General features: G+C 44.3%; 1 protein-coding gene across 6 annotated transcripts in view; it reads right to left on the bottom strand.

Moving 5' to 3' along the window:
* Window positions 1–24,279, bottom strand: part of oxr1a (oxidation resistance 1a) — a 142,563-nt gene that overhangs the window by 68,411 nt on the left and 49,873 nt on the right. For 3 of the 6 annotated variants that reach the window (XM_084557750.1, XM_084557756.1, XM_084557751.1), the window contains exon 1: window positions 16,466–16,775. In XM_084557750.1, the coding sequence (XP_084413876.1) occupies window positions 16,466–16,700 (235 nt within the window). In that variant the 5' untranslated portion in view covers window positions 16,701–16,775. Of the gene's footprint in view, window positions 1–16,465; window positions 16,776–24,279 lie in introns of those variants that run through there. The other 3 variants (XM_084557754.1, XM_084557752.1, XM_084557753.1) reach the window with 2 other exon arrangements.

Here is a 24,279-nt window from a genome sequence, read left to right as displayed (position 1 = left end):
CTGGTGCTAAATGGCTGGTTAAAACAGCGACGTAACATTTTAGAAAATATGCTAATTTTCTTTTTCTAGAATAAAGACAACAGTCTCCCGATAGCAAGGTGAGAAGATCAATACCACTCTCAAGTCTATCCTGCTAAATCCAAAAGGCTTAGCATAAAAAACAGGGGGAAACGGCTATCTGGGTCCTGTGTGTTCAGGGTCAACTCTGACTCAAAGCTACTGCCACAAATGGACATGATTAGAAATGATTATTTATGTTGGTTTAAGTGTTACAGAGTCTGTGTAAAATGTGTATCCCCTTGCTGTACGTCCAGTACTGTAGGTTCACCAGCTCTCTCTCAGTAGATAAATCATGCCTCCAGCTAACTTTTCTGTTGTTTATCTCAACACTGAACAAATGCAGCAAATTTATACCAATCCTCTGTGCGAGCATGCTCCGAATGTGAATTATTAAAATGCTATTTAAGATGTGTCACACTCGAAATGCATGTATGCATGCAATTTCATTTATTTTACAGTGCAGATTTGGTAGTTTAACACGTGAAAGCAAGCTAGTTGTGCAAAAATCAAAGCTTCTATTCAATTTAATTCCGAAATATAATCCAAATGTTTTTTTTTATTTTCTTATTATATTATGTTGTGAATGAATTAACCTGCAGATCGATTCCTCTATCCCGGCATTCAAGGGGTGGAAGGTTAGGAAACCCAACCAAACTCAAGACAAGTTGATCGTTTAGCTCATTTTAGGCATTCAAAGTCACATTATCTGCATAACTATGTACTGCGGGAGGCAACTGGAGCACACGGTGTCTGTGTTTAAATGCGGGTCCGGTGACCTTTGTGCATGGAACGTAACTGGTATTACACGTAAATGACCTGTTACGTGACTGAAATTCCATCAAAGCACCTCCATGACAACTCCACCCACGGTGAGGCAGAGAGAATAGCTTAAGAGGTTTGGACACGTAACCTTAACTATCTGGTCAGAAACGAAGCTCAAGGCTCACACTGTAAGGGATGGGAGATTTGTGAAAACTGGCATCCGAGCACAGAAAATCATGGAAACCAGCGCTTGGCCACAGTCAGTAGAAAATGAGAGTAAAAGTAACCAATAATTTCTGAGTCAACCTCCTATCCCGCTCCTAAATGCTACCCTAACCATGCTTACAATTTCATGGTTAGGGTTCAAGGTTTAAAGTAGTCTTTAGCTTTTTCCACAGAACTACTCACAACAATTCTGACACCTACACTATTCTGGCATTAGAAAACAAAAAACTGGTTTCTTGTCACTGTATGACAGATTTGTGAGATAAGGGTCAAATACATAATCTCAAAAGTGGATCTTTTGTACAGTGAAGCATAGAATAGGGACTAAATGAGCTTCGCATTCACTGCAATACATGATGTCAGAGTGAGGAAATAAACCTCTGCATTTTAGCCTAATGCCTCCAGCACAGACAGGAAACAAGGAGGTGACAGTTGAGGTGCTGTTGTGCCATCAGGCCTGACGCTGACCCCGCCGTCGTCAACAATTCAACCCACTGTTATTGCCTGGCTTGTGTCTCGGGACAGTTCTAGTGGGTGGCTAGTGGTGATCGATGAGCGGTGGCGTCAGAGCGGGCTATCTTTCACCGCCACTTCCACCGCCCCCGCTCACGGTCATCTATCCTCTGTGGGTGTCTGCGCTGTCTGAAGCCGTCCCCTGAGGCAGGGTGGCCCCGGCGACAGATGACCACTGCCTTAGGGGGAAGAAACATCCGTCTGCCGAGCGGAGGGCCCGCTCTTTCAGTATCTTCACCTGCCTCTTCACTCCTCGCGCATGCATTTCATTTTATTCCCTAGTGAGCGCGCTGTTTATGGTGGCGAGCTGCTCGACAGGCCTCAGAAGGCGCTTAATTATCGGTGCGGAAGGAGAGAGAAGGAGGGAAGGAAGGAGGATAGATGGGATAGAGGTAGATGAGGAGGGAAGAGAGGGGTGAGAGAGGACGGGAAGGGGAAGGGACATGCATCAGACATGCACCGCTGCTCTCTTCATACAGGGCAATTTATTAAAATAATAAAGCCAAGGCATTGTGCTGAAGGTTGAGCCCACAATAAACCTGACAGGGAGACAGAATGGGGGGGGGGGGGGCTACAACACTGTGACACTGTCAGACAAATAAACAAAACAAAAGCTCTGTTATGTCAGTGGCCACTTTACTATCTACGCTGAACCCTTCAGAAAGAGTTAATTGCTTTCTTTTAAACTGAGACACAGTCATATAATTCATCATTACCCTAAAAAGCTTCTCATGAATCACTCAGCAGCAACAGAAAGGCTGCTCCACATGAGCTTCCCCGTCCCGGACGGACAGTAGAATGAGACGGTGACCAGTTACAGCGATACACAGTGGGACGGGAGGAAATTAAGAGCCAAATGTACACCTTAAATAGGACAAAGATGCTAAGAGGTTGCGCGCCCTCTCTGTCTGCTGTAAAATTGTCCTCACCTCGGACACTCTTCATCTATCAGCTGATATCTCTCGTTCCACAAGTACACTAAATTGGATAATGAATCTTTCCCCTCCCCTCCCCGGGACATGCCGTAGATGGATAATTTGTTGGTTAAATTACGAGCAGGGCACATATTGCATCATTGGAGGTGTGAGACGTTTGCGTTGGTAAATGGATGGCACCTTTTTGGAAGAGTCCAAAGCGGTAACATGAGTGAATTAGGATCCAGTGAAGACTTAATTAACTGTGCAATGAGGGACTCATTAATAAGAGTCACACTGACTCTGTTAATGAAACATCAAATATGGTGTCAGTCCATCCATACACAGGTTATGAAGTGGCTAGGGGGTTATTAATATTTTAATTAATGGCTTTGGTCTCTTCTCCCAAATGCCCTACTGGACCAAAACACTATTTTCCCCCCATGCAATATCCGAATAGAGAACTGCTGGGAAATTTCAGATTTCTTTTTCTTTATGATTCCAAATTTCACAATGACAAGGACACTTTCAAAATGGCTTTCTTTGTTAAGAAAAAAAAGTAATTATTAGAGAAAGTGTTTATAAAGTCATTCTGATACAGAGGCAGAGATAGTGTGACAAAACAAGAATGTGAAAATAAAGGAGAAATAAAGGAGAGAAGACAAAGAAGAGAAAAATTTGATGCTGAGAAATCTTTTAGAGTTAGACTGATACCACTCACTAGAATGGCTAACTCGCTAACTCCTAAATTTGCTAACTTGATGACAGATTCACTTGGAAGGGAGGAAGACTAGGTTTTTACTTTAAGCAAAGATAGGAACTTTGTGCTAAGCTAGGCTAACAACATTATGACTCCAGCTTCTTAAGAGGCCTTTGAGTGGATATATTTTTGAAAGCTCAAAGGTCACGACTTTTGATTTTCGAAGGCCATGGAATCAAATTTTTTAGCGAATACATGGGGATTTAGTGGCCACATCTTTTCATTATACATTTAGCTTTTACCCGCTTGTTAGCATGCTAAACTGCTCTAGTGGATACGGTAGTTAATATATTGATAAAGTGTTCTTTGTAGTTGTATGATATCTATGAGCAGAATACTAATATTCCCAAAGTCCTTCTGTGTTTGTTTTGCTTTAATACTTCCTACATAGAGTTACCTGGTTGTTAGCTTGCTAACCGTTAGCCTCCGTGATTTCTAGACAATAACAAAATAAGGTGGCTTAACTAACTAACTAACTAACTAACTATAAGTTCATGAGTTCTATTAGAAGGCAGCATTAGTTGAAATACAGACTTTTTTCATGAAACTATAAGGAAGAAAGATGAAAAATGTTGAACTAGAAAGTGTACCGAGTGAAAACATTAACTGTCCTGCATTGTGCCATCCTCCATATCTCACCTCATCACTTCCTGTCTCTCTCCACAACCACCTATCAAAAAAAGGTGTAAAAGGCAACAGATAAAAGAGAGAAATGAAAGTGCACTGTTATTTAGGGTAGCAGAACAGAGGCACGCTTCGATGCGACAGTATGACTTAACATATCGACTTGGAATACTGGGAAAAAACACAAGTGCGGCCAATTACGTATTGCCAGTTAAAAATGACTGCATTCCATTGAGGTGAGCTGGGACCAGGTTCCTGATAGTATTGTGTATGTTGCCTCACTAGCATGGTTCTTGGACACTTAATAGAATTAGCTGTTGCTAAATGTGGGGCCATTTTATCTTATAGTTGCCTTATTCCCAAAAGCGCTGATGTGTTTTTATTACAGTAAAATGTATTAATGGAGAAACTGTTTTGTACCTTAGTCTCACCACAACTGATAAGAGTTAGGTTAAACAGAAAATGTGCAGCATCTTTCAAGGCAGAGAGTAAACGTGTGTGTACTTGGACATAGGGCATGACAACATGCGTCAATCAAACTAACGTGGCAGATTAATGCCCACAGTGTGTGCTCCGCCGTGTCTGAACAGAAGACTGATATCGTACCTGAGGCTTTCCCGTGCTAGAGTCTAAGCACCGAGGCCAAGCAGCCGTGACCCAGCATTCACCAAACACTATGATTAATGTGATGTATTTTTAATTCCATCATGTTTTGGGTCTCTACATGAATACAATAAGATAACAATCGGAAAGTGCTTTTGAATTGAAGGTATAAACAGATTTTAGATGAGGCAATGGCTGAAACGAAGACAACACACACACATTCTTAATAACCCACTGGAATTTAACTGAATCAAATTGAATTTTCCAATGACAAAAGCCATTTTCTAAAGATGTTTCCCTTAATAAGTTTATCTGTGTGTTCTCCCACGCTGTGCTTCCAGTCATACTTTGTGCAGCCAGAGTTGCAGTTCAAACCTGATGTATGTAGCTTCTGCCGCTACCCTTTTTGTGACAGTTTCCCAGAACCCCGCCATCCAGTGAATGTCCAGAGCAATGACCCGTGTGGAGCGCACTGTGCTGGGCGGCTAAATCTTGTCCTCCAGCTATTCTTCCTCTTGGATAAACCGGTGCATGGCAAAAGAGGCCCCGGAAGCATGTACTATAGAAAGTTCTCCGCATTTTAATAAGAAGAGCTGGAGGAGGAAGAGGAGGGAGGGAAGCGGGGCTCAAGGTGGATGTGGATGTGTCGTAATCAAGCTCGAAGGCCGACTCCAATCATTTTGGCCTGGATCCATCTCTCCCTTCTTTTGTTGTCATATCCACCGACTGGGTAAAACCTTCAAGGACAATGGATGCTTCAAGAATTAAACCAAGAAGCACTCAATGCATGGCTCTTGTTTTGCCAACGCCATATTTCCATCTCAGATTTTCACATGGGGAAAACAAGCACAGAAAGAGGCAGAAATGACCGGATCAAGCATTTACACGGTTCATTCATTCATCTTCTGTAACCCTCTTGTCCTGTGAAGGGTCGCAGGGAGGCTGAAGCTGTCATCGGGTAAAAGGCGGGGTACAGTACCAAATGCCGGGTGTGCTGTACTTGACATTTTCGAGCTACGTCCCACTGACTTTAGATGAAGCAACAGTTTGGTTTTCATATTAATTATCATTAACACAACTTGCGGCACTTAGGTTTTTCAGATTCACAGCACTGCTACTAATCAGATCCTAGTGACTCTGAAAATTCAATTAACCGTTATGTAAATAACATCCATAACTGTGTAATGATTTATTTGCTACTTAAAGGCACCGACTAATAGAGCTCTGCGCTGGCTGACATCTGTTAAACGTGGTTCTTTCTGTTTTGAGTAGGTGCATTAGATGCAGACAAAATAGAGATGTTTTTTTTTTGTTTTTTTTTTTAAATAATAGGAGCCCATAAATTTATGAGTAAAAGGGAAACAAATACCAACAGTTATGTGAAGTGGCAGATCTTATTTTCCCTCTGCTGTAAAATGAATCAATAGCAGGGGCCGGTCCAGGCGTTCGACAGTGGAAAACTGCTTACTCTTCATTTGAGCCATATGTAATCAATCCTAGCCAGAGGATGGCTAGAGCCCTTTCCAAACTAAGTGGGGAAACAGTGGGATTACTAGCTCTGTGGCATTTATAAATTGAGCCCAACGAGAAGAAGGCCACCGAGAGACTCGCGTTCGACGTAATTACACAGGCAGGCCGATAAATCCTTCTCTCAGATCTTTTACAGTAACGCTGCAGTAAATTCAGCTACTTTCCTTACTCTGCTTTCTTGCACTACGGAAGGAAATGTTAATGCTTTGGTTGCTGTTTAAAGTAAAAGAAAAATAAAATGACACAAAAACAAAATAAAGTAAATTCGGCCTTGCTCGCTACAAATCTCCGTGGCTGTTGCTCCCGGCGAAGCAGTGAGTCAGTGCAGCGATTCGGATCTACACAGCGTCGACTCATACATATGACAGCATAGGACGCCGAGGAGACAAATCTGCATTTAGTACCCTTGAAGCAGGCGAACGTAAAGCGCACTCCATCTAATATCATTCCCTTTTGGAAACACAAAGGACGCGAGCGCTGCTTAAAAGCACAGAACTGATTTGAGGGCTGCATGCGTCGTCTCGGGGGACGTTTAGAAATGACAAATGTCGGACAAATACATATAAAGGGGCATTTGCAGCAGGGCTAACATCATACTGATCTTCATGACATTGAGACAGCCCGAGGAAAAGTGATTCTCTTATACCAGGTGCGTGTGTGTCCTGCATGCGTAAGTCAATTGTCAGCAAACACAAACCTTGACCTCTGCTGTAATTTCACATTTTTGCAAGATTTTCTCATCATATTAAAAACCTGTAGTGACTTCTTCAGTTTAAACCTTAAGTATAACAATATACAGTACATGATAAAACTTTTTTTCCAAATGACACTGGGCTAAATGGATGTTCACCTTAATTCACTCAAGATTTTCCCCTGGATATAAACTGGTTACTGTGAGATTGATGGCAGCAGAGACTACCATGTGCACTTTTTCCCCCTCTGGCCTGTGTAAATCAGTCAGCGAGCCTCTCAGTCAGGCTCTGTCATAAAATAAACCCTCTCGGTTCTAAAAAGCTTATCTAGAGTCATGCCGTTTTAAACTGAACCGCCTTTTGTCTCCTGTTATATGCAGTCGAGATAAAAAACAAAACAAATTTCCAGACGGCACCACGCAGCGGTGATTAATTCTGCAGAGCAGCTAGTCTGGTCTGGACAAGAACGTCGAGGGAGCTCTGGGAATAATAAGCACCGAGTAAAAAAGTCAAAACCTGGCAAAACAGAGGTGACATTCTGCGCCTGTGACCAAGTTAGTGTCAAAGTTGCTGCATTGCTGTCTGGGGATGACTAAAACAAAACATTAACCTTTACGTGGAGATGGTTCCTCTGCCCTCCTGGGTTGCTGAAGCGTGCACGCCTGTCCACCTTTCTCATACTGCAGTGTGGATCTTAAACAGAGGCGAGGTACGAAGACACACCTTAAAGGCGACAATTAGGATTCACCTTCCTGTCTCGTGCACACCGGGCTGCAACCCCATCAAACCTGCAAACGCTGCAGGCACGCACACGAGCTGCGCCCCGGCAAAACAAATCACTGCTGCGTTGTTTATAGCGCGAAAAGGAAAAAAAAATCCAGACGTATCAGATCTTCCAATTAAAGTTTGAAATAACAGTGTGATTCGACTGCCTCTGGTGCTGTTTGGTATAAATGCAGCTCTCCAGGCATGTTGTTGTCAGGCTTTTCTTATCAACAACACTGTGGGCTCCACCGCTTTCACAGGATTAACTGTGCAGGTTCTTGCACAATGTTACACAGACTGCCTTAACCCCTTGCGTGTGCAGAGACTACTAAGTGTGTGCGTGTGTTAAATGTCTTGTTTTGTTGAGCCACAAGGCTAAAAACCTAAAGACAGTCAATTTACTAGAATACAAGACACAGAAAAGCAGACAATCCACAAATCTGAGGCCTTGCAAAAGCACCAAATGGCTAACCCCTCCCTACGTCTGCATGACTTGCCTCGTCTCCGTCTCCCGCATGTTGCTGCTCACTCTCGAGTCAACATGCAGCGCCAGCCACTGATGGGGACGGGGAGGAAAGGAAAAGCCAGGGACCACAACAAGGACAGGAAGACGGAATGAGGAAGCAGGGCTGCGTGGGGGGAAGCGAAAGTAAGAGCGTGTGAGAGAAAGCCCCTTGACTAGATTTGTGGTGGGGCTAAGCTGCCTCCTGGTGCTGCATGACCAGCCTGCGCCGCCCGCCAAGGCAAGAAGGCTCGGGCTTATCTCGGCGCACACAAGCAGCACCGCTGGCAAAAGCACCGTGGCACGGCTGTGGGTGCTGCTGTCAGACTGTGACGGATAGCTCTTGCACTCTCTCTCCTCTTGTTTTTACAGTTATTCTCGCTCACAAACATTCTCCCCATCCCTCCATCATCCCTGCTCATTCACTCCGGGAGGAGAATGTAAAGGTACAATATCGATGCGCCGTCTCATACTTAAGGTGGATTTCAGAGTGATAAAGGAACTGCTTCTTGAATGATTTAAAGAGTAATTATTGTAACGTGAGGGAGTAGAAATATTGGTATTTGGTGAGATAAGGAGCTTAGACCAAATCAATTTTCAAATTTGCACACTGTACGCTACATTTTCACCATCACGTGCAGTGAAATGTTGTCGTGTAAGGCTGGCTATCATTAAGGAGAGGAGCAGCGGCGACACTAAGAAGAGTGGATAATACACAGCACAGTTCAGTAGAGAAAGGATCACATTTTGATTGGCCGCATCCATTATAATACACCTGATAAGCCTTAGGATCATCTCTAGTCCTAGTGGATACTAGCTGAGATTGTAGTTTCATAACACTGGACACGGCCTTCTGACATCAGGATGCAGTTGTTGCTTTGTAATTAGTCTATCATCCCAGACAGAGAGTGGGATGAATCGGAGCTCAAGAGAGAAGTACACGCATGGGTCTGTTCACACCTGCATTAAGATGCGATGTGGACGATTCGATCACGTAAAAGACTGGCGTGAACATCCCCAGGGCGCACTGAGATCGCATTTGGAGGTGGTCTGGGTCACATGTGTCCACATTCCTTTGGTAGTGTGAACGCAATGCATCCCGGATCGCATTAAAGACCACCTATAATCAACAGGGGTGCTCCTGCATCAGCGGAGTGTTAACTCATTCATTCATTAACTCGGAAAGAAAAAAGCCCCATAAGTGACGTTTGTTCATTAGCAATGAGAGCCATTTAAAATAGTCTGTCCTTGTAAGTGTTAACTAACTAAACAATAAATAAATCTAAGACATTACAAATGAAATGATTTAATATGAGTACTGGAGATTACGGTGCATATGGAACCTTCCAGGGTTGGAGTTATAATCTGAGATTTGTGCAGGTCTAATTAATGACAGGGCGGAGATGGGCCGAAGTCATGATGCACGCGCATAACGTATCGCTGTTCTCGGAGCAGCTGCAGAGATCCATTAAAAACCGTAGCTGTTACAATATTCTACTACGCAGCAGATGATGTCGGTGTTTATTTGCATACATAGCGCGAAACTGAGATCGGATCTGGAGACGCAAGTTTATGCCGGGTCTGAGCTGATTTAGCAGATTGCCCAGATCAGATCTCAATGGAAAAGACAGGGGTCACACACATGTAATTCCTTTGCATCTTTGGCTGAAGTGGTCAGAGGAAAGAAAACATCCACAAAACTGAATCATAACTTATAAATTCCTGAACCGTCGCAGACCTGAACAGTGAATATAATTAGTCCAAACAAACTCATTCTCAACAGTTAAGAATTAAGCGAGGCTGTCACATGAGATCCAACGGCCCATTCTCGCCTCCTTTGAAAATGGTCCCAGATATTCAAGTTGTCCCATTTCCAAAGAAAAAAAGAAAAACAAAAGCAAAGGTTAGAGGGATGTCTCTGCAAGTCTCTGTGTGTAATTGCCACCCCTAGCTACAATCCGGATGTGTAAACACCAGAGATGTGCCACCTGAGACAATTACATCAAACGCAGAAAGTAAGCGACACGGGTGTACCGCCCGTGGCACTGGCTATAACTGTCAACCGCTGCAGTGATTAGCCACCACGCTGTGAGTATGCAGCTGCTGTTTTCAAGTACCGTTTTCAAGGACAAGCGCGGCTACGGGTGCACGCTCGCTCAAAAGAACAACCAGCAGAAGTAAAGTAACAGCGACTTAACAACTGACGCTTCTTTCGATCTATTGAATAGCTGCTAATGGGATTTCGGCCACTCCCTTCGCGAAACTGCACATCAAGCAAGGCTCGGTGTGAGCTTGCAGTGAGTTAGCGTGTCCCTTCAACCCCCTCCTCCATCGATGGTCCTTCACCCTGCAGTGTGAATTCAATGAATAACTAACAGGGGGATAATCAGTCAGAAGACGGAGGTGGCAGGGTCCACTCTCGGGGCTTCAGGGAACGCCGGCACATGTGGCTCCACTTGTTTATTAGCATTTCCTGTGTCAGCTGCCAGGGATACACTGCTGCGTTTGCAAAGTCGAGTTTGCTCCTGCAAGGCAAGGCACGCACACTAACGGATGTAGCAGGGCACGTCGTGATAATTTCACACACGCGCAGTTTGTCTTGTTAAAAGGAAATTATTCATGATGGATCCTGATGAGGCCTCGGAACACGGTCTGATTGATTAGTTTCCCAGTTATACAAGTCTGATACTGCTCTCGCAATAAAACTTTGGAATCACGCAGTCAGTGTTTTACTAGTTTGGAATTTATTAGGCTAAAAGCTATCAAATTTAAAGACTACTCTAAATATGAAAGAAATCACTCCAGCTAACCCTTTAATGACAATGATCCAGCCATCCTTGCGTATATATACACACACGTAGATGAATAAGGCATGGATGAGGATTTCTGCTGCCTCTCGAGAGTGGAAATAACTCTGACATGAGCCTAAGATGATAAAATGCCTCTCCACAAGACCGCAGCCAAGGCTGGTGCCACAGTTTGTAGCAATCTGTTGGTGCTGTCCGTCTGTCCTTGAGACAGATTACCCTTCTGTCTGTACCCTCCGGTCAGACACTCAGGAAATACATCAGAGGATGGTAGGAAATGGTGAAAATGGAAGGAAGAGCAGGAATGCAGCTCTCCTCTTAGAGGCCATTAGCCGTAGTGACATGCTGTGAAGGCTCTCCCTTAGCACCCATACACTCTGCCCATCTCCTGCCTGCCAGTGCGTACCCAGCGTAGTTATAATCGGTCTTAATAGTCAGCTTTAGTTGGCTAACCAAATCAGACCCACTTGTGCGGTATAGAGGGAAAATAAACAGACAGATGAGTACCTGTAGAGCAATAAGAGCACAGTGCAATGAACCACTTTTCCCATGCAATCGTTGCAGGCAGGAACACTTTAAGTCAACCTTAATGAGTCCACGGCTCCGGGATGTGGCTGTGGCTGTGTTCGTCTCCTGTTCGGCGCTCTATTACCGGGCAGGGCTCACCGAGCTCCACAGTGCAGGCTAAAGGTTGGTTATAATGATGTAAAGGTCAGACCTGGCGGTGTGACTCGGAGGCTGTCAGACAGAGAGCCTGGGGAGAGCTGGTGTCAAGCATCGCAGCCCTCTCGGGATTTTTTTTTTCCCGTCGTCTCCTTTTCTTTCCAATTCTTTGTCCCTTTTCTCTTCCGTCCCCCCTTATTTTACCTTCCCTCTCTTTCTTTTCTGCCTTCATATTTTCCTACCTCTCATTTTATCTCATTTACACCGATCAGGCATAGCATTATGACCACCTGCCTAAATTTGTGTCGGTCTCCCCTGTGCCTCCAAAGCAATTGTGACTGTGTCTGGCAACAGAGTGTTGTTAGTGGGGGCCTTTGGGTCCTATGGGTTGAAGGGAGGGTCCTCTGTGGATCATCCCACAGATACTTGATCAGTTTGGGATCGAGTGAATTTGGAGGCAAGTCAGGTCAACACCTTGTGCTGCTTTTCATGCCTTTTGAGTTGTTCCTAAACTGTTTTTGTATGTCTGTGTCAGGCTGCATCCTGCTGGGGATGGCTGCTGCCATCAAGGAGTGTCATTGCTATGGGGTGGGGGTGCCTGGTCTGGTCTAGATGGGTGCTACATGTCTAAGTAAGGCCAGGTCCAAATGTTTCCCTGCAGAACCTTGTATTGTCAGAAGATGGTCAATATTATTCACTTCTCCTGTCAGTGGTCATAATGTTATGGCTCAATCGTGGACATAGAGGGGATCAAACCAGTAAAATCGTGGTCTCAAAGCTGCTTCTCTGCTTCTGGTCATAATGTTATGGCTGATCGCTGTATCTACATAAATGTACCCCACATGAAAGAAACAGCTTGGCTCTGTCGGTGAAAATGGGGCCCTTCTCCCCCCTCCCCTCTGCTCTGGTGACATCAACATGTTTAAATGCTGCTCCTCATCCAGAGTTAAAGGACACAGCAATGACTGTCGCACCAAATACCGGAGAACACCGTCAACATATCAATCACCGCTTCCCCTCAGTGGTAGGAGGCTCATTGGCCGGGTTATTGAAGTGTCTGCTGCGAATGCGTCACGTGCCTCTAATGACAGGTCTGTCTGAGAGCTGGCAGACAAGCACAGCAAGCTGCCTGCCACAGTATTACTTTCCCATTAGAATAAATTAGCATGACTGTAGGAGCAGTGTGGCCTGGGTTTGACCACATAAAAAAAAAAAAAAAAAAAAAAAAAAAAAAAACATGCCACAGGGCGACAATTAATGCATCGCGTCCACACAGAAGCTAGAGAGATGGGACGGTCACCAATCAATGTCTCATTATGTGATACAGCAGCGTAAAGGACGCACAGATGCGGCATTTCTAGTCATATGGTAAAAACTCAGGTCGTGATCCGATCATGGCGTATCTAGGCCAACGCTATCCTGAGCAAATGATTAACTGCAATGACTCATGCTTTAGAGGCTTGTACAATTTGTTACTCTGTAGTTAAAAGCCGTGAAAGAAAGCACAATAAGTTGTGTTTCATTTAATGGCTGAACGCCCGTTACTTCCGACCCTGCACTTTTAAAAAGAGTCCCCGATTGCCACTGAATGGGTAATGGATGAAAAGAGCGGGCTGAAAATATCAACAGTCAGTCCACCTGTCCTGCCAAGCTTTTATCCCGCAATTTCCCCGATTGATCGTCACCGACCGAGCTCATATGGGCGGCCGCGGATCAATCCGCTCTCCGGTCAATGCCTGGCCTACAGGGGCAGAGTCGATGCGAGATGACTCTGTAGAAAGCTCATCCGCCTGTGACACCAGGAAAGACGCATGACCTGAGTGACGAACGTTCACCTACTCAGCGACGCACTGTGACCCCAATGTGACATGACCGCCTTGAAAAGCGCGCGCCCGCCGTGGCCCTCTCCTGGCAGCAGGGCCACCGCTGCAAAGGCCGAATTTGCTGAGCCGATTTACTCGAGTTATCTCACGCTGCACGCTCAAGGGCACAAAGTAAAATTCAAGAGTTCCCAAGAATTTAAATGTGAGAGAAGCAATGGGTCAAACAGAAAATTAGCTGATAGATCGACGTGATAATGTGTATTTGCTGCTTTCGGTAGCAACCATTTAAAATTTATAGTTTTTCTGTATTGATCAAGAGGGGTCAATATTGTCCTTTAAATTGAAAATGACAAAAATAAAGTCACACGGTATGCTGAAAGCCATGGCGTGGGTATTTCTCACAGAAAATAATCCCTATTACACTCAAGCCATTGGAAAATGAGCGTACACAATTCTGATTAAGCCTAAATACTAATCTGCACCGTGTGATCCCTCTTTACGTCAAGGTACTGTATATCAAAGGTTTAAATCCGGTGCCTGTGGTGACGTTCCTGCACTGGATGCATTTTACATTACCAGTGACTAGTGTATGACAGACAAACCTAGAGTTACAAATGTAACCAATGTCCTCTGCACGACCGCCTCTGTCAGGAAGGATGAACTGGAACCCAGGAAGCATTTTGGGAAAAGGTTGACGCTCCAGATGAAAAAGACACTTGGCATTCAGAAAAAGGAAAAGAGTATAAAGCAGGAAAAGGTTGATAGCAAGGACAAACATGAATTAGCATTACTTCTCCTTGTTGGATAGGGTTTAAAGAACAGGAGAGGCTGAGGGACTGGAGACTATAGCCACCTGTCACACACACACACACACACACACACTTGGGGTAGTGTTTGTGTAACTACTCCCATCACCAGAGATGGGAGACATAACTGTAGCATGTTAACCTATGTCTCTTAGAAGTGACATTCCTACACAACCACATTGCAACAATTATGTTTTGAAAGAAATGTAACTGCGGCTAAATACATGTTTCTATTTACATTGTTAACTGACATATTTCACAAGATACTTAGACATGTGCAACCCACCTAGACCAGACCAGGCACGCCCACCCCATAGCAATGACACTCAGCAGCCATCCCCAGCAGCCTGAAGGTGTTGACCTGGCCTCCAAATTCACTAGATCCCAAACTGATCAAGTATCTGTGGGATGATCCACAGAGGCCCCACCCCTCAACCCATAAGACCCAAAGGCCCCCCACTAACGACATTCTGTTGCCAGACACCACAGGACACCCTCAGAAGGCCCATGTCCATTCCCTGAGGAGTCCCAACTGTTTTGGAGGCACAAGGGAGACCAACACAAGATTTGGAAAGTGGTTGTAATGGTGTGCCTGATCGGTGTATACGGTTTTCATAAAACTTTACTCAAGGTAACATTTTTTTAACTTTCACAGCATGTCAGTCTTTTACCTAAATGATGATTTGAAGAGAGTTTACTATTAAATTGTTTCAGGAACAAAACTAGTATGCTGAAAGAACTCCCAGCAGAGATAAAAACCCTCCACGGTCTCTTCTCTTTTGCCGTCGTCATTGTTTCTTTTGAGTAATGAAGGTTACCACTCAACTCAGCTCTGTGTACACTTAGAATCTAGGTCAGTGGAAACAGCCTCACATGTTGTCTTGCTTACTGAGAAAATAAAACCTTGGATAGTCTGTTCATGAAACTATCAAAGGACTTCATGAAATTACTCAAATAAAATTTATATGCATTCGAATAAAATAATGCAGTAAAGGGTTTAAACTCCAACGATAAGTCATCAGCCTTCATGGACGTATAAGCTCTGGTGATGAACATTGATGTAGGCAAAACCGCCGGATGAATGTGTTCCCTATATCGTTCCTTGGATCACAACTTAAAGCAACTTTTTTTTCCCTTCCATGGAGATACAAGTAGACAAAGTCACACAGAGAAAATCTGTGTCCACTCATTGTCTCCTTTTGGCTTAACAGCGCGAGCTGTTTGGTAAAAACGACACGCAGCAAGCAGTCGGTGCCTTCTGCTCTGCCAGGTGATAATAAATGCCAGACATGGAGGTATTCACGTGTCAACACCCCTTCTTGCTTTCATATCTTTCATACCATCTCCTGATCTCAAGCCCCTTCTGGGTTCTCATGCCCTCCTGTTTGGTCGGAATGTGGAGAGAAAAGTTTTTGCGGTAAAAGTTTTAAGATTTGTTCATAAATCTTCACACCCAAGGCATAGGTTTCATTTGCTATAATACTATATCAAACTAAAATGTTCAGTCCGTATCTCTATATACCTTTCTCTGAAATGCAGTCTGACATATTTGGTGTTTAATGACACATCTCTGCAAAGGCTTTTGCATTTGTATGAGACTGTACGCTACATGAAAGATGAATTCCACTATATTTGAGATAAATGTGACTTTGTTAATAGATGCACGCCGATAAACAATCTGAGCAACTAAACACGGCCAGAATAAAGGATTAAAGAGGAAATAAGAAACCAGAGTGCAGCAACATACGCAGAGGATCTCGCAGGATAACCTTCGGCTCCGTGCTTTTCCTCTCCACTCTCCCTCTTTCCAACCTTGACCCAAACAGCTTGCTAACTCAATCACGCCAATAAAGTGAATGGAGATGCATTACATTCATCACTTTGCAATTAGTTTAGCTCAAACTCATTTCATCATCCCCGAGAAGTCGGCTCCCTAAAGTGTGCTTAACTCTCACGGCAGCGACCTCCCCGCCGATACAGAAATAGACCGGCAGCAGACGGTTGCCCCACACCGTCACCCAAAAATAGGATTCATCGGGGGAATAAATGTCACCAGCGCCACGTAATTAGAATTTGTGGGCAGGAAATGAAGTAGAAATTTAGAGAGGGAGGAAGGGAGACGGGGGAGGAGAGAGCCAATCGTGGATATAAAGTGAAGTGAAAGCTGTGAGAGCAGTTCAGGTCAACATTTCGAAAGAGTGCTCCCCAACGCAGGATATACACACACTTGAGTAATAATAAGCTGCTTCCTAGAACAGCTGATAATGTAGCAACAGTTGATAATGTAGTAAAGGCTGGTTAATGTAACAAGTGGACATCAAGGTTGAATAAAGGTCACGGAAAATGGTGTATTTACACGTTATCATCTACTGCACATACAAACAGATCAGAGCCCCGGCGTCCCTTTGTCATTTACCTATGGTGTAGCCTCTCTTCAGCTCGCCACAGCGAGGGCTGCGGCGCTGGGAGTTGGTGGTGTTGTTTTCCTGCACCGCGAGGACGGCGGTTGTCTTGGCAACAGGTGGTGCAGCCCTGTTGAGGGGCGAGGCTGGCACCAGAGTCGGGGAGAAACCTTGACTGGCGATATCCACCGACTGAGACTTCTTCTTCAGCCTGCTGACGGACAAACAAAACACAGAAGCAGAAGCCATTATCACCTCGTTCAAAGAGAGAAACACTGCGTGACCTTGACCGCTCAAGGGCGGTGTGTGTGTGTGTGTGTGTGTGTGTGTGTGTGTGTGTGTATGTATGTGGGGTGGGGGACGTAATCGTGCAAGACAGTTTTTGCAGCGGCAAGGAAGTTGGGAGAAAGAATCAATAGGCTAATCACAGCCTTGTTAAGGGCGAATTTATTAGCATCGCTCTGCTCGCCCACTGCTGAGCTGTCTCTACTGTAGGGATTAAGCAGTAGGATGCTGGAAGACAACAGCAGGGGTCCAGGGCTGAGACACTGCTGAATAACAACGTGAAGAATAGCTGTACATTCATCTGTGGAAATATTTTAATTTCGGCCCATCTTTCATCCCGTCACTTTTAGATCTCTGCTTGCCTATGCTCTTGGATGTTAGGGAGGTAAAGATGTGTGTATTCACCCCGAATCCCGCGCTTGGCATTGGTTAATTATCAAATTCACTTGGATCAGTAGAACCTGTGAGCCAAACAATTACAGTTTATGCATCTACATACGAGTACTTCCAGAATAAATGTATTAAAGGTTAAAGGTTGAAGGCATAGACTGTATATAAATATGGACGGCGTGTCCCCACTTCCTTGCATTGGCCAAACTGTCGCCATCTTGTGGCTTTGGAGCCAGAGTCTGTGAGAGTGTCTGTTTAATCAATGCTACGCTCTGCTCTACCTCCACCAGTTACAAGAAAATCTTGGATTATACACTGTACTTATTTTTAAAAATTGTTTCTACAACTCTCACGGTCTGACGGGACAGTTTTAAAGAGCGGTCGGCATGGCACCTAAAACAAATGTTATCCAAAAAATTTGACACTTGAACATGCGTCAACATTATATTAACTACCTAAAATGACTAAAACCATCCTTGAAAATAAAATATTTGACGTGTATTTTAGTGTTTTAGTTCAGTCCAAGTCCCATCCGCTAACACGGAGGGGGCAGAGCTTATGACCTATACTGCAGCCAGTCACCAGGGGGAGCTCTACTTGCTTTGGCTTCACTTTTGAGGAGCTGTTCCGCCGTCCATCTTTATACTGTCTATAATTGAAGGAGGTATGAAGTTGCTAGCAGGGTTACCTAAGCTGTCTGTATCCTGAGAGTTCAAACTAGAGGAAGCTACTGTATATGATCAGCTGTGTCGCATCAATGCCATTATTCAACCTTCTGAATACACAGTTTGCTTGAGAGAGTCTCCCTTCTGCAGTAACTTTGCATTGGAAGAAATTGTATGCAATGAACAAATTGCCAGAGGGAAGAGAGCAAAACAGAGGGAAATCAGAGAGGAGCTCTCTGATTAATGTGACTGACTAGTGTTGGCTCAGGATAATAACAAGCTCACCTGCTCATCACCACCAAGCTTCCAGGCCGATTTTACACAGACAAGCAAATGTTACTTAGTTGTATAGTTGCTATGAAGAGCATCTTTAAGTTAAAAAGGTAAAAGTGGACTTAGGTCGGCAAATTTCTGCTATTCATTGTATTTGCAATTACTAATCTTTACTCAAACTCTCTGGTCCCACTCCTCTGGTCACTGCCATCATCTACCGCCCTCCCAAACCAAACCCCTCCTTCCTCTCTGACTTTTCTGACTTCCTCACCCAGTTATCGGCCATCTCACCTTCCGTTCTTCTTCTGGGGGACTTCAACATCCACATTGACACTGACTGCAAATCTGCCACTGAATTCCTGGAACTGCTACACTGCTTCGACTTCACTCAACACGTCAACTTTGCCACCCACAGCCGTGGTCACATCCTGGACCTGGTCTGCTCCACTGGTCTCACCTTACATCACCTCTCCAGCGTCAACCTCAACATCTCTGACCACTTGGCAATTATCATGGACATCAACATCCCCATTCCCACCGCTAAGGACAAACGGACAATATCTTTCAGAAACCTCAAATCCATCTCCCCTTCAGCCCTTTCTGCCTCTCTTGCTAGTAAAATATCTGCTTCCCCCCCTCCGTTAACTGACAATCCCTCTGACCTCACCAAATTCTACAACGTAACACTCTCCTCCTGTCTCAACCAGCTAGCCCCCATCAAAACTAAAACTGTCTCCTTCACCCACTCTGCCCCCTGGTACACTCCTGAACTACACAAAATGAAATCACAAAAACGACAGCTTGAAAGACTTCACAAGAAAACCGGTTTAACTGTCCATCTACAAGCCTATACAGATTACCTTCAGCAGTACAAGGATGCTCTCAGTACTGCCCGATCCACCTACTACTCTCACCTCATTCACTCTGGCTCCACCAACCCCAAGGCTCTGTTTTCTACAGTAAATAAACTCCTCAAGCCCAGCGACAATACCTCCAACTCATTCACCACTGACAAATGCAACTCCTTTCTCTCATTCTTCCAAACAAAAATCGACACCATTTACAACAACTTGTCCTCCTCTCCTGCCCCCACGGCCTGCACTCCCACTCCCTCACCTGCTCCTCCCCTCCTCACCTCTCAGCCTCTGTCTCAGTTCTCCCCCGTGTCACCAGGGGAGCTGCCCAAAATTATGATAGGCATGAAAACCTCTACATGTGTTCTGGATCCCATCCCATCTCACCTCATTAAGGACTCTTTACCAGCCATCTCCACACTCATCACAGAAATCATCAACTCCTCCCTCAGGTCTGGCTCAGTCCCCCGTTCACTCAAACTGGCTGCTATCACCCCCATCCTCAAAAAACCTGGACTCAACCCTGACATCTTGTCGAACTTCCGGCCCATCTCCAATCTCCCCTTTCTGTCCAAAATACTGGAGCGTATTGTCGCCACACAACTCAAAGCCCACCTCTGCTCAAATGACCTGTTCGAACCATTTCAATCCGGTTTCCGTTCCCAACACAGCACCGAAACAGCCCTCCTGAAAGTCACCAATGACATCCTCCTCTCCGCAGACTCCGGCCAGCTCACCATCCTCATCCTCCTGGACCTCACTGCAGCTTTCGACACCATAAATCACACCATTCTCCTCTCCCGCCTTGAGTCCTCCCTCGGCATCACTGGCACTGCACTCTCCTGGCTCAAATCATACCTCTCAGACCGACAACAATTCATCCACATCAACAACTGCACCTCCTCCACTGTTCCTCTGTCCCAAGGTGTCCCCCAGGGATCGGTGCTTGGTCCTCTCCTCTTCATACTTTACCTGCTCCCCCTTGGCAACATCATTCGCCACCACGGTCTCCATTTCCACTGTTATGCTGATGACGTCCAGCTTTATATCTCCACCAACTCCATCACTCCCGCCACTCTTTCCACTCTCTCCAATTGCCTCGCTGACATCAAATCCTGGATGCAGATCAACTTCCTCAAACTAAATTGTGACAAATCAGACCTAATCATTATCGGCCCCAAATCCCTCAACAACACCACAGACAGTTTCCGCCTCACCATCGACAACTCCACCTTGTCTCCATCCCCCAACAGCCGCAACCTCGGAGTCATCTTTGACAGTAACCTCTCCTTTGATCATCACATCAATCAAATCACCAGAACTGCCTTCTTCCACCTCAAGAACATTGCCCGACTCCGTCCATCACTCTCCTTCTCTGCTGCTGAAACCCTCATTCACGCCTTCATCACTTCCAGAATTGACTACTGCAACAGCATCCTCTATGGCACACCATCCAAAACTTTAAATAAACTTCAGTACATCCAAAATTCTGCTGCACGTCTGCTCACCCACACCCGCTCCCGTGATCACATCACTCCTGTCCTCCAGAAACTCCACTGGCTCCCAGTTCCACATCGTATTCAGTTCAAAATCCTCCTCCTCACACACAAAGCCCTCCATAACCAGGCCCCTTCCTATCTCACTGACCTGCTCCATCGCCACAATCCATCCCGCAGCCTCCGTTCATGTGACGCAAACCTCCTTACTCCACCACTCAAGACCAAGCATCGAACCTGGGGCGACAGAGCCTTCTCTGCAGCTGCCCCCTCCCTCTGGAACTCTCTCCCCAAACACATCCGCGACTGTACCGACCTTCCTACCTTCAAATCTCTGACAAAAACACACCTTTTTAAAATTGCTTTTAATGTTTAGCTCAGTTTATTGTGTTTTTAATGTTATATTTCACATTGTTTTGCTAATTTGATGTCCTTTTTATGTAAAGTGTCTTTGAGTATCTTGAAAAGCGCTTTTAAATAAAATGTATTATTATTATTATTATTAATCTCTATAGTAGATTTAATTTTTCTCCACTCATACCAAACTGGTATCTCAGAGTAAATCACACATTTTGTGTAGCATTAAGCCTCCAACTGCACACACTGGATCCTAACTCCACATTCCTGTTAAGTCAGATCAGGCTTTTGTTGGATGCTCTTACCCTCCAGGCTCAAAAACTAAAAAGTCCATCATGAAGTCATGCTTCCCTTCCTCAGAAGCTCTCTTCCTTCGGGCTCAACGTTTTGAAGCACCAGGATTTAAACGGCACAATTTTGTGTTCAACTCAAACTGGGGAATCTGCTTGAGGGAGTTGACATGAATTTGCGCAAAATCTCCATGTAGAATACGACTTAATTCATGTCACTGACCAATACTAACCCCAAATAGAAGAAGGCCCAGTATATTACAAACGCCAACACACCACTGCTATTATTTAACCGCCTCGGGCAGAAAGAAAACTTTTCCACAGCGGGAATTGTTTGCAGATTTATAAGACAGGTGCTGATGCTTAAAATAAAATCTTTGCAATAAGCTGTGAGAACGTCTTGTGCCCATCATAACAATCTAGACTAACAGTTTTGGTTAGAGAATTTTATTTTCAGTAAACAGAAATCAAGAGAGGAGCTCTGGACGTTAATGTGACTAGTGTTTGCCGAGCACCACCAAGCTTCAAGGCCTTGCCATTTCACACAGATACGCAAGTATTACTCATGGCATACTCATTGCTCGCACAGACACTCCAAAAAGCATCTGAAAGTTAAAATGCTAAAGTTTTTAGTGACTCAGGTATTGTTTTTGATTCTAGCCATTCAGTAATTACATCTCTAAAGGAGATTTCATTTTTCTCTGCTGTACCAAACATCATACAAAACCATGACTTCAGAAGGGAGGCTCGTGACAACACCAAGATTCAAGGCCTAACTATTTCACATCGACAAGCAAATACCATTAGGTGACACAGACGGACTAAAAAGCATCTTAACATTATAATGCTAAGAGATGTGTAATTACATTGAGTAATAACTAGGGCTGTAACAAACAATGGCTGTGCGTGTGCCTTAATGCCTTGACTATTTTCTGAGTGGTCGATAAATCCTTTGGTTGACTACTAAAACGTGACAAAACATTTCCTAATCACTTTTATTCAAATGGAATAATGACATATTTAAAGTTTTAGAAAATTATACTATTCAACAAAAGTTCAGATTTATTGTGTGCAGTAAGGAAATACGCTTTTACTATATTCTGTCATTAATTAGTCTTATACACAGGGCTGAGTATGATTTAACTTGAATGATTGCAATTGGAAATGCATCTGTATTAAACTGTTCATGTCTATGAGGGTGGAAACAGAGAGAATTTTATGCTTATTTTATGCTGATTAAAACCGATACTTAGGGTTGCTTACACTCACTACAATTTATAAATCTATATGCGCAGAAGCAATTATCTAACAACTTATGAATGCAATGGAAAGCAGCGTTGCCATGCTAGCAACACCACATCTACTCTTGATGACTCCCAAGCTCTGACCACCAAGCAACCAACAGACTAAATTTAGTATGCAACCCATTGGCTGTACATAAATATGGACAAGAAATCACCATTTCCTTGCATTGGTGAAACTGACACTACAATTCTAGGGACACAGGCAGCACAACCTTGCAACTTTGCAGCCAGAGTCTGTGCAGTACGGTCCACGTTATCGATGACTTGCCTGCACTTCTGCCAGACTCACTTGTGTTTTCCTTTAATTAATACTTCACTCTGCTCTACCCCCACCAGTTACAGAGAAATTTTGGATTATACACCACTTATTCACTAATTTTGTCCAACTCTCACAGTCATCTGCGACAGCTTCCCAGAGCGGTTGGCATGGCAGCTTGTTGTGATCTTGATGTCACATCCTGTTTCTATAGCGTCAAATAGCTAACTAAAATGAAACACTTGACGTCCCAACCTTGATGTCCCAAATGGACACTTGAATATGCACCGGTATTATATTAAATACCTAAAATGACTCAAATCATGCTTGAAAAAGATGTATTTGACGTTTTATAATTCATGTTATAATTTGGCCCAAGTCCCATCCACTAACATGGAGGGGGTGGAGCTTATGACCTATACTGCAGCCAGCCACCAGGGGGAGCTCTACTTGCTTTGGCTTCACTTTTGAGGAGGTGTTCTGCCTTATATAGTCTACGGTGCAACACTTTTGTCTTTTTCTTTTGTCGGTTTTGAACATCGATGGCGTCGACGCCCTGATGAGTACCTTTCTATATCAGCATCTATCATTTGATTCAAACGCAGCTAAAGCAGCTGAACAGAAACATGACAGTTAAGGGCTCTAGTAGACTGCTTACGTAAAATGCTGCAAAGGGAGTGACTGGCAGAGCTAGGTCAAATCAAATCTGCCTACATCAACGGCTCAAAGCCTATTAAAAGACTGACAAGATCCCAGGTTTGGGTTTTACGAGTTAACTGGGCTAATCTGAACAGGTAATCCCAAAACACTCAACAGCAGGTCTATCCACTTACATATGTTCTCACACACGTATACAGACGGGGCAGGCTTACATAACACAAATATGCTTACACACACAGAGAGACGCCTCTTAACAGAAGGTGAAAAAAAAAAAAAATAATAATACTTGGACGTTCCAAGAGAAACTTGGAGTAAAGGAGTGAAAAATGGCTCCTGGAACACTAACTGTCTCTTGTTTGAGAAAGTCCTGAAACAGCAATACAAGATTCCCGGCACTGCGGTCCCTCGCACACACTTTCAATCATTCCAACAAAACTGCTGAAGCGAACAGAATCTTTCTGGCCATTTCACCCAAGTGCCCATCCCCTCACGGCCCCAAAGCGGCGCACATGACATAGTGTCTAACTGGCTAATGAAAATGCATAAACTCCATGGAAATGCTGTCCATCACCAAACAAACCATGAGGCAAACAGAGCAGGCCGGGCTTAGAATAAACTCCAGCCTCAGAGACGTGTTCCTTTAGTTTATTTACTTGAAAACACACACACACACACATCTAGAAATACACCCACTGAAATAACAATAATAATGAATGGACTGCATTCCTTTTCCATTTGCATTGATTTTTCTTCTCCGTGCTGCGTATTTTTTTTCCCTTTACAAAGCCAGACAAACTTAGCTGGATGTGCCAGATTGTGCTAATGACTATTTTGAGAAAGCAGCGTGTTTATTTGGATGGCACATAATGAGGCTGGAGAATGAGTGAGAAGCAGAGACCTGCTGCTGCTGTTAATGGCAGTGGAGGACAGAAAGGGAGAGAGAGAGAGAGAGAGAGTGAGTCAAGCTGTGTGAAGTCTATCTGCACTCCCTTAGGAGT

Source organism: Chelon labrosus, assembly GCF_963514085.1.
Source record: "Chelon labrosus genome assembly, chromosome: 12".
In the NCBI taxonomy this organism is placed as follows: Eukaryota; Metazoa; Chordata; class Actinopteri; order Mugiliformes; family Mugilidae; genus Chelon; species Chelon labrosus.
This window is presented reverse-complemented; position numbering and strand designations above follow the sequence as displayed.